Source organism: Parus major, chromosome 26, assembly GCF_001522545.3.
Source record: "Parus major isolate Abel chromosome 26, Parus_major1.1, whole genome shotgun sequence".
Lineage (NCBI taxonomy): Eukaryota > Metazoa > Chordata > Aves > Passeriformes > Paridae > Parus > Parus major.
The window spans coordinates 4235100-4244903 of record NC_031795.1 but is presented as its reverse complement, the minus strand read 5'-3'; the positions used below and the strand labels follow the sequence as shown (position 1 = coordinate 4244903).

At 59.5% G+C, this 9804-nt stretch overlaps 2 protein-coding genes across 4 annotated transcripts; both read right to left on the bottom strand.

Annotated features, from left to right (window-relative positions):
• Positions 1-6: 6 nt before the first annotated feature.
• RAB7B (RAB7B, member RAS oncogene family) lies at positions 7-3215 on the bottom strand. Of its 3 annotated transcripts, none has more exons than XM_015650522.2 (6): positions 3118-3215; positions 2162-2223; positions 1931-2057; positions 1162-1377; positions 616-741; positions 7-225 (listed from the first exon to the last, which is right to left on the bottom strand). In XM_015650522.2, exons 1-6 carry the CDS (start codon positions 3127-3129, stop codon positions 145-147), a joined length of 624 nt encoding a protein of 207 aa, XP_015506008.1. In that variant the 5' UTR covers positions 3130-3215; the 3' UTR covers positions 7-144. The 3 variants fall into 3 exon arrangements, with proteins under 3 accessions (XP_015506008.1, XP_015506007.1, XP_015506011.1); XM_015650521.3 differs by having other exon boundaries at positions 3103-3210; XM_015650525.3 differs by lacking the exon at positions 7-225 and adding an exon at positions 233-424 and having other exon boundaries at positions 3103-3214.
• Positions 3216-6365: 3150 nt separating this feature from the next.
• On the bottom strand, positions 6366-9774 carry CTSE (cathepsin E). The gene is made up of 8 exons (XM_015650513.2): positions 9469-9774; positions 8713-8830; positions 8030-8148; positions 7738-7937; positions 7382-7504; positions 7161-7302; positions 6960-7058; positions 6366-6763 (listed from the first exon to the last, which is right to left on the bottom strand). Exons 1-8 carry the CDS (start codon positions 9709-9711, stop codon positions 6599-6601), a joined length of 1209 nt encoding a protein of 402 aa, XP_015505999.1. The 5' UTR covers positions 9712-9774; the 3' UTR covers positions 6366-6598.
• Positions 9775-9804: the final 30 nt, after the last annotated feature.

Below are 9804 nucleotides of genomic sequence, written 5' to 3'. Positions count from 1 at the left end.
GAGGCGTGGGAAGCAGCAGATCCCTGGATGTGCAGGTCCTGCTGTGTCCAGCCGGTCCCCGTGGCCAGGCCGGGGTGGGCAGGGGGCTCGGACCCCCGGGCAGGGCTCCAGCCGTGGGCATCGAGGGGTCCAGCGGCCCCGGGGTCAGCAGCAGCTCTGCTTGGGCTTGTCGTTGGGAGTGAGCTTGATGGAGTCGGTTAAATAACTCTCAAAAATCCCTTTATACTGGAAAAACAAAACGGAGAAGGGAAAGGATGAGCGAGCCCAGCTCAGAGGCAGCTGCGGAGCGCTGGGTTTGGGATTAAAGGCAAAATCCAGGGAAAAGCCGCCTAGAGCAGGGCTTGGGGACACGGATGTCCCGGTGGCACGGCCGCTAGAGGACAGTGCTGGCGCGCCCTGGGTGCCACACGCCGCCTCCCCGGCACTGCGGGAAAAGGAAAAGGCGATTCCCATCCTTTTCCTATCGATTTAGGATCAAACACCGCGGCGTTTCTCATCCCCGGGGCTCTGCGCTGCAGCGGGAGCTGCTCCACACGGGAGGATGGGGCAGAGCAGCCTCAGTTTCCCCCCGAGCGCTCCCCCGGCACCGCTCGCAGCTCACCGGGGGATGCTCACCGTGCTCAGCGCCTGCTTCGCCAGCGTCTCGAAAGCCTCGGCCACGTTGATGTTGTTCTTGGCGCTGACCTCGAAATACGGGATGTCCTTCTCCTTGCACCAGGCTGAGGCCGTTTCCTTGGGCACCTGGGGACGGGAGGATGGAGCCAGAGCTCGGGGATGGGACAGGGGACCCTCCTCAGCCGTCTGCTGGCAGTGCCTGAGGTTGTCACTCCTGCTGCCTCTGCTGGGGACAGTCCCCAAAGAGCAGCAGGAGGATGTTGTTTATCCCCTGCAGGAATCCTGGGGTGGCTGGCAGCCTGGAGCTCTGGTTTTTATGCGAGGACAGGGAAAAGGCTGGTTCTGAGGTGAAGGATCAGCCCCCAAAGCCATTTAGGACCCTCCAGCATCCCAATCACAGAATTGTTTAAGTTGGAAAAGGCCTTCAAGATCATCAAGTCCAGCACTAAACAATGTCCCCAAGTGCCACATCTGTACAACTTTTAAATCCTCCCAGGGCTGGCGACTCCAGCGCTGCTCATCCCCCTCTCCCTCCTCCACCCTTACCTGCCGGTCACTGAGGTCAATCTTGTTCCCCAGCACGACCATGGGGAAATCCTGTTCCCTGGGAATGACCTTCTCCAGGAAATCATCTCTCCAGTTACCCAGGGCCTCGAAGGACTCCCTGTCTGTCACGTCGAAGGCCAGCATGCAGCCGTCCGAGCCTTTGTAAAAGGTCGACACCATGGACCGGAATCGCTCCTGTCCGCCCGTGTCCCAGATCTAGGGCAGAGGAGGGCACAGATGGACACACCCCACGGGCAGGGTGGGGGCTGCGGCCCAGAGGAGCAGCTCCAGGGGGTGCTGAGCCCCCAGAATTCCCATGGGATTCCAGTGCAGTTCATGGATGGTGAAAATCAGGCTCTGAAAATCGGGCTCTGAAAATCAGGCTCTAAAACCAGGCTCTGAAAATCGGGCTCTGAAAACTGAGCTCTGAAAATTGGGTTCTGAAACTGAGCTCTGAAAATTGGGTTCTGAAACTCATCTCTGAAAGTCAGGCTCTGAAAATCAGGCTCTGAAAAGCTCTGAAGGTCGGGCTCTGAAAATCAGGCTCTGAAAATCAGGCTCTAAAACCAGGCTCTGAAAATTGGGCTCTGAAATTCAGGCTCTGAAAAGCTCTGAAGGCTGGGCTCTGAAAATCGGGCTGTGAAAATCAGGCTCTGAAATTCAGCTCTGCACATGCAGCCCAGCACCTCATGACCCCGGTGGGCATTTGGGACACACCCAGCCCTGGGATCAGGGGTCAGGGTGGGCAGTGCCAGCTCACCCCGCTCACCTGCAGCTTCAGGGGGGTGTTGTCCACAGCCAGGACCTTGGTGAGGATGCTGGCGCCCAGCGTGGTGCGGTAATCCTCGTAGAACATCTTGTGCACGTACTGGTGCAGCAGAGAGGTCTTTCCCACGCTGGTGACAGCAAAGGGACACTGGTGAGGCTTTGCAGCACCCGGGGGTGGGCAGGGCCAGGGGACACCCAGCACACTCAGGGTGCTTTTCTGCCTGCTCCTTACCCCAGAGCTCCGATGATGATGATCTTCAGATCCACCTTCTTGCTGGCATCCATGGACAGGCCCTGTGTGACGGGAGAGGCTCAGCGGGCAGTGGGGATGGCTCTGGCTCCCGTGCTGCTGTCCCTGCTCCCAGCACGGATGTCGCCGTGCCCTCACCGTGCTGTCACCATGCCCGTGCCATGCCAGCCCTTGTGTTCCAGGCATGGTGGGGACAGAAAACCTCCCGTGCCAAGCCCGGCCCACGTCCCTGCCCGTGCCGGGCTCCCGAGGAGCCGGAGCACGCCCAGACCCGTCGGTTCATCACCATTCAAAACTTCCAGGAGCCACTTCCCTGCTTCTCCCAGCCCGTCTCCAGCGCAGTCCCTCCCCCTAGGCCTGGCACAAACGCTTGGGGTCCTGCTGAAAATTAAATTTATTAAAGAAGACCCCAGCCAGGCGGAATTCCTTGGTGCTTCAAGCACAGCCCAGGGAGCATCCCCGCCCAGGAGCACCCCGAAATCTCCCCGCAGGATGTGTCCCCATTATGTCCCCCCCCACATGCTCTGAGCCCGGCCAGGACCCCCGAAACCCCCTCCCCAGGCGGCAGCAGCATCCTCCAGCAGCCCCATCCCCGCAGCAGCGTCCGACACCGCCGGGCGAGGCACAGACGGAAACACTGGCAGCCTCATCCCTACATTTTTCCCTGATGCGCTGGCCAGCCCTGCGCCATTCCCCCTCGGAACAGCAGCGGGGAGCTCTCAGCTGTGGGGTCCAGCCCCCCTGCCCCGCTCTGCCCCCCGTGCCCAGCCGCGGGCAGCATCCTCGGCACCGGCAGAGCCTCGTGGCCCAGCGCACACACACTTCCCGGCCCTTTCGCCAGCTTTTTGGGAGGCCAGATGTTTTTAAACTCAAAATGGAGTTTCCTCTCGCTCGGCGGGTCTCGGCTGCCCCCGGGGACTCACCTGCGGAGCGCTCACCTGCCGGGGCATCCGCGGCTCCCGGCTCAGCCGGCCCGGGGAGGGGAGAGGAGAGGAGGGAGAGGAGGATCCGGGAAGGGGCGGCCGGTCCCTGCCCTCCCGGGGAAGGCGGCTGCGGGGCCCCGCTCCGTGACATCAGCAGAAAGGGGCCGAGATCCCGCGATCCCGAGCAGCCTCGGGCGGGCGCTGGGATGTCCGTGGATTTTCCCTCGATTCCGGGGCTCTGCCCGGTGTCCCCGACTCGGGATCCGATGGGGAAGGGGAACAAGGTTCTCCTCCTCTGCTGGAGTTTGGAGTTGACTTTTGGCCTCTCCTCTGGCTCAGAATTCCTTCGTTTCCTTTCTGACACCTCTCCGGGACCCTTTATCTGCGTCCCCGCTGGGCAATTATTGAGGGATGGGGATAAAAGCCGGGCGGGGCTGTGGGCAGCATCCCTGGAGCCATCCCGGACTTTGCTCTGATATGGCGGGATGGGATAAGCGGATTTGGGAGCTGAGGAGAGGTGAGGAGGGGCTGGGATCCCTCTGAGGAGCTCCGTGCGGCTTCGCCCTCTTTTCCAGGCAGGAGAGGGGCAGGGTGGGAATCAGGAGCGCTTCCAGCCCCTCGGTGCCACATCCCTGCAGCCCCCAGGGGTCCCAGCCAACACCCACAGGCAGCACGGACACCCCAGAAACACCCCAAAAACACCCCAAAAAGAGGGGCCAGAGCTGGTGACATCTGCAGGAGGACGTGTTCAATCAGTAAATGGGATTTTGGGGACCTCAGCTGCCCCCATGGAGCAATCCCAGCAGCAGATGGGTGCCCAGGGCTCTTTGGAGTGGGAAAACCTGCTTGGCCACGGCTGCAAAGGCAGAGCTCTGCTCCCCAACGTGCGAGGGCAGGTCCTGCACCTTTACCAAGCATTCTGTAGGATCTGGGGTTTGCAGTGGGAGTGGAGTGTCCCCCATCTCTGAACCCTCCCCCATCCTAAACCTGCAGCCCCCCAGTTCCTGGTGGTCCCCATGCCCAGGTTTTGGGATCCCTCCAAGACTTCTGGCGTTTGCTTTTCCACTTCCAGCATTTTTGTAGACTTTTCTTTCCCCTCACAGACCCTGATGGGATCTCAGGGAGGATCACTGCACTCAGCAGGACAAACCCTCCTCCCCCTCCTCTCCAGATGTAATTTTAGGACCTGTCTGGCCAGAAAAATCTGTTTTCCCCCCCAGAGGGCAGGATCTGGGAGGAGCTGGGCTGAGGGAGGAGAACCTGAGTCTGTTCTCACCAGTGGTGGGCAAAAAGCTGACATTTCCATAGGAGAGAGAGCAGCTCTCTCCTAATCCCTGTTTTCAGCCCTTTTTCACCATCCTGCTTCACCTTTGCTCTCACAGAGAGAATTTATTGTTCAGCCTCCCCCTGCAACAACTTCTGCCCTCGTTCCTCTTGCGTGTCCCTGGTGGGACAGGGGTTGCTCACCCTGTCAGATGATCAAAGCCTCTCCACGCTGCTGGGGTTTGTGGTCAATCCCAAACTGCAGCTGATGCCCACGGCCACTTCTGCTTTCAGCCAGGGAGGCTGTACCCACCAGGGTGCATCAGCCTCAGCTCTGGCTTCTGTTTGATTTCACAGGAAAAGGGATTTTCCCAAAGCTCCTGCTCTCCTAATCCGCTCTGGGCTGAGATTCTGCCTGGATGAAGGCAGTGGGAGCAGTGGTGGGGAGGAGGTGATGGCCAAGGTGTCACAGAGCAGCTCCAGCCACCACAGCTTCAGTCCCGTCCTGGCAGCTCCCCCACGTCAGCATTTCCGAGGAAAAGGCGTGGGTTTTGTGGCCTGTGACTGTGAGGAAGGTGATGAAACCCAGGCTGGGGCTGATGCAGCCAGGGAAAGGCTGAAGGGGACAAGGAGAGGATGGGCTGTGCCCTGCAGGGCTGGGGGAGTGAGGGAAAGGGAAGGAAGCAAAGAGCATCCAAGTGCTTCCTGTGCCATTCAGCCTCCTTGGGGGACAGCAGGGTCGCTCTTTATTGGGGTGCTCACATTTGTTTGAGCAACTTCTCCCCCAAACCTGTCAAGAACGCTCTGAGATCCCAAAAATACAACACCAGAGCAGTCCTGGGCAACTCCAGGCCAGGCCAGCTCTCACTGCCAGCTGCCATCTGGGGACACTTGAGTGGCCCCTGTCACGCTGGGGGAGCTGGATGCTCCCTCCATCCCCTGGGCTCGTGCTCAGCAGCACCTTGGTGTGCTAAGGGTTAAGGTGGAAGAGGGACAGGAGACCTTTGTCCAGCTGCCCCAGCACCTTATCTGGGGCTGCAGCAGGGGTGAAGTCAACACAGGAAACGTCACAGAGCCCACACTGGTCAGCGGCACAATCAGTGCCTCTGGGTAAGGCAGATATCTCCTTTTATTGCAAACCACAAGGCTCAGCTGCAAAGTTTACAACCAGATCTGAATATTCCAGAGCTCCCAGACCCTGCCCTGGAGGCTGCTCTGCTCTGGGAAGGATGGAGCAGCCACCAAGCCTGGGCTGGGACATGGACACTCCAGCACCCCGGCCTTGGCACTGCTGGCCTCGCTTCAGGGTCAGTGAGGAAAACAGAGCAAAGGCTGGGATAAAAATAACCTTTTTTTCTGTGCTTCCCTTTCTGGCTGCCTCGGGGTGCATCCCTCGTGAGCCACAGCTGCTTGTGCAGTGTCACACTCCTGTCAGCAAGGCACGGGTGTCATTGTGACCCCCCGGGGACCCCCAGGGCCAGGAGCCCCTCTGCAGCCCCCAGGCTTTGAGCCAGCCCAGCCCAGCCCAGGGCTCAGTTTTGCCCTTCCAGGACCCACCAAGCACGTTGTTGTCGTGCTAAACTCCCCAGGGGAATCAAAGCGAAATTCATTGGAAATCACCGGTTGCTCCAGGAGTTTTGTGGCACAGAAAGAGCCCCGGGGGCTTTCCAGTCCCCCTGTTACCTTCTTGTTTACCAGCACCAGCTGAGGAAAGGTGCATCCCCAGTGCTCCCTCGGCCCCTGCCCTGCCCACAGGCCCCTGGGATGCTCAGGGATGGCCACAGCCACCTCCAGGAACTTCTGCTCTACCTGAGCAAAGCATCCTCTTCTTTCTGCCCCTGTGGGAATCCCAGGGAAGCTCCGGCCACGCTGGGAGTGCAGCCCTGGCAGTGCCATGGATCACCCAGGGAGGAGGGCAGGACATGGGCAAGGAGGATTTAACCCCCAGCACAACCCTTTGAGAAGTGCAGGATTTCTGCTGCCAACAGAAGCATGAGAAGTTTGGGTTTATTAAATTTTTTATTGGCTCAGGATTTAAAAACAGAGAATGTGCAGAGCAGATCACAGAGCTGCTCGAGACATTTCTATATCACAGTGTCCTGGTGTGGACTGAACTTCTGCTGGGCTCTTCAGCTGCACCCCTGGGTGTCTCCATCCCCCTGGGGACACCGAGTGGTGACATCCACTGCCCTGCCAAGGTCCATTCCTCTCCTGCCCCATGGATGTCACAGCCCTAAGGGACAGCAGGGGCCAACCCCACCCTGTTATTCCCACGGTCAAAGACGGCATAGAACTGACGGATGAAAACATCACCCAAAATCCAGAGGGGTCCTGTGGGAGGGGGGATGTCTGTCCCCTGGAAGCCGCTGGTGCAGAAGGCCATGCCATCACTGTACTCCTGGGGGAGGAGAAGATGAAAGCTGGGGATGAGGCCGTGAGCCTCGTGCACATGGGAACACCCAGGAACGGTGGCGAAGCAGAAACCAGCAGGGTTTGTCACCCCTGGGGACACACTGCCTGCTCCTGGCATGGGGCTGGGCCACCTTTGCCACTGGAGCAGCTGGGATTTGGGGTTGAGGGAGCCACAGCCATACCATGAGGGTGTAAGCCTGGGCACTGAGCGTGTAGGGCAGCCCGTTGATGGTGAAGGTCAGGTCAGGCATCACGTTGAGGTTGCTGCACTCCACAGCGTACTGGAACACATCCAGGGGCTCAAGGACTGCCCAGGGGGGTCCCTTCCAGCAGAGAAGGGTCCCCAGGGCTTTGTCCCCTCCTGTCCCCACCCTGGCTCTCACCTCTCCATCCACAGACACAGCCCCAATAAGGTTTTGCAGTTTCTTGATCTCCTTGGTGGGGCCCGTGATGAGCGATGTCCCGGTGTCCACGATGGCCTGGCAGCCGTTGGCACAGAAAGTCACCGTCCCACCCAGCTGGATGCTGGAAGAGGGGAGAAAGAGGGATTTATCCTGCTCTGCCAGCCCAGCCCTGCCCTCCCTGCCTGCCCAGCCCCACTCACTTGTCCAGCTGGATCTGCCAGTACCCCTGCTGGGTGACCGGCACCCAGTTCAGGGTCCCTGTGAAGCGGGAGGTGTCAAAGCCCCCAAAAAGCAGCTCTCCTCCCTGGGGGGACTCGGGGTTCCTGCAGGGGGGAGGAGGAGGAGGAGGACACATGAGAGGTTTTTATCCATTTAGCATGGATTTACCCCAACTTTCTCTCCACAAATGATCTAAGGCCAGAGGTCTGCGATGCTCAATCTGGTACCAAACCCCCTTCATTATCTCAGTAAAATATCTGTATTTTCGCAGCTCCTCCTGCTCCCTAAAGCAATTCCAGACTCCGAGCACCATCCCAGAGCAAAGCCATGTCCGTACGGGCTCATGTAGACGGAGAAAAGGGGCAGTTCCACCAGATTTTGGGCCATCAAGTTGTCGAAGAAAGGGGTGACCCCATCCACAGCCAGGGAGGGATAAGCCAGCCCCAGGATCCCATCGAACTCAGCATCCAGGAAGGCTTTTCCCGGCTCACTGGTGCTCTCTGCAAACTGCTGGTTGCTCACGGTCAGACCCTCGACCTGCAGGGAGGAGGGGGTTCCATGGGGGAGCTGAGCCCGTGGACAAGTCCCAGGCTCTTTGCCCAGAGCAGGGGAACCCAAAGGTCACTCACGGATACTTGGTCAGATCCGATGATCCCCGTCAGGCTCCCGGTGCCGTACTGGATGGAGAAGGGGGTCCCTATCACCTGGTAGGTGCTGGACTGGGTTGGCTGGAACCTGTTGTGCTCAGCTGGGGAAGGAGATGGGATCTGTCACCAGAAATGTTGTTTTTTTGCATGGCCACAGCTGCCCATGGAGCCCCCAGTGAGGCAAAAAGATGGTGCAATGTGGTGTCATAAAAACTCCTGGTTATGGGGGCTCTGCTGAGGGAGGTGCTGGAGTTGTGAGGGAGAGAAAACTTCTCCCATTTTTCAGTCTGATTAAGGGTGCAAGGGCTGTTAGGGGGAGCAGGATCAGCAGCATTTAATGAGCACTGCTGTCCCTGGTTACAGCCAGCAGCAGCCCCACAGGCACTGTAGGATCCAGCCCCATTCCCCAATTCCCTGCAGGATCCAGTCCCAATTCCTTCTGGGCTCTGGGGCAGCTCTGGGGCTGCTCTGGTCCCACAGCAGCAGCCTGGGGCTCTCTGAGGCTGGCTGATCACTGACAGCTCCAAAAAGACACCTTTGTCCCCTGCTGGGCTGTCACCCCCTGCTTTACACCCCTGCATTTCTGTCACCTCTCTTAGCAGGGTCCCCAAGGCCTTGGGGCTGGTGGCCTGTGGCCTTTCTGGGGTCAGGGGGTCCTCACTCACCACAGGCTTTGCTGACACAGTAGACAGAGGGCACCCAGAGGTTGGAGGAGCCCGTGTCGAACACCACGGTGAAATTCTGGGGGGGTGTCCCAATGGAGATCTGCCCAAAATACTCCATCTGCCAAACAGAGCACCGTGAGCCACCAGCACAGGCAGAAATGCCAGCAAAACGGAGCCTGGGGCGTCTGCAGGGCATGGATGGGGCTGTGTTTGGTCTGTGCCGTGCCAGGTGCAATAAAGGAGACAAATATTTAAGGAACAGCAATGGGAACTGAGGACAAAAGGCAGTGATTTGCAGAATAAAAGGAACCCTATGACTCGCAGCAGGGCAGGTACAGGTCCCTGACTCTTCCTGGCAAGGGAAGGGGACCCTCGTCACTAGGCCGGGGCTTTGGGGGATAGGGGAAATGGGGAATGGGATTCTCCTGAGGAAATCCCTCCACCTCTGCATGCTCTGTGGTGGGCTCTGCCCTGAAAAGCAGGGGGCAAAATTCAGTGTAACTTGAATTTTGGAGTAAATCTCTCTCTGGGGGGGTGGGCAGAGCACAGCAGGGAGGGAGGGAGGGAAGGAGGGGGCAGGCAGTGCCTGCCATGAATCATGAATCCTCCCTTGTCCTCATGCTCCATTCCCGGGAACAAAGGGCCGGGCAGGCGGCGAGCCCCGGCACGGCCTGGAGCTGTGGGATGTGTGGGAAGCGTTCGGGCACTGCTGGGACAAACCGAGGCTGCTCCCACCCCTCTGTGCCCCTTGCTCACATCCAGGTAGTTGAGGAGGGGCTCGTTGGTCTCCAAGAAGGCGTCGCAGGCCTCGCTGCTCGTGTCCAGCTCTCCCTGGGCTCTCCAGAGGTGTGAGAGCTGCCCCCGCTCCCGCAGCACCTTCCGCAGGGAGCGGCGCCGGCTCAGGGCCACCCTGCCGAGATCGGGGCTGGTCACTGCTGTGGGTGCTGCCCTTGTGCCCACCCTGAGGGTCCTGGTCACTGCTGTGGGTGCTGCCCTCATCTTGTGCCCACCCTGAGGGCGCTGGTCACTGCTGTGGGTGCTGTCCTTGTGCCCACCCTCAGAGCCCTGGTCACTGCTGTGGGTGCTGCCCTC

Excerpts from the sequence above, each read along its gene's own strand:
- RAB7B (XM_015650521.3), bottom strand. The coding sequence starts at position 3,129 with ATGCCCCGGCAGGTGAGCGCTCCGCAG. Across the intron at positions 1,378-1,930 it reads ACACCCCCCTGAAGCTGCAG|ATCTGGGACACGGGCGGACA; the intron begins GTGAGCGGGGTG and ends CCTCTGCCCTAG. Across the intron at positions 226-615 it reads CGAAGCAGGCGCTGAGCACG|TATAAAGGGATTTTTGAGAG; the intron begins GTGAGCATCCCC and ends TTGTTTTTCCAG.
- CTSE (XM_015650513.2), bottom strand. The coding sequence starts at position 9,711 with ATGAGGGCAGCACCCACAGCAGTGACCAGGACCCTCAGGGTGGGCACA. Across the intron at positions 8,831-9,468 it reads CCCTCCTCAACTACCTGGAT|ATGGAGTATTTTGGGCAGAT; the intron begins GTGAGCAAGGGG and ends TCTGTTTGGCAG. Across the intron at positions 7,303-7,381 it reads TGGCAGATCCAGCTGGACAA|CATCCAGCTGGGTGGGACGG; the intron begins GTGAGTGGGGCT and ends CCCCTCTTCCAG.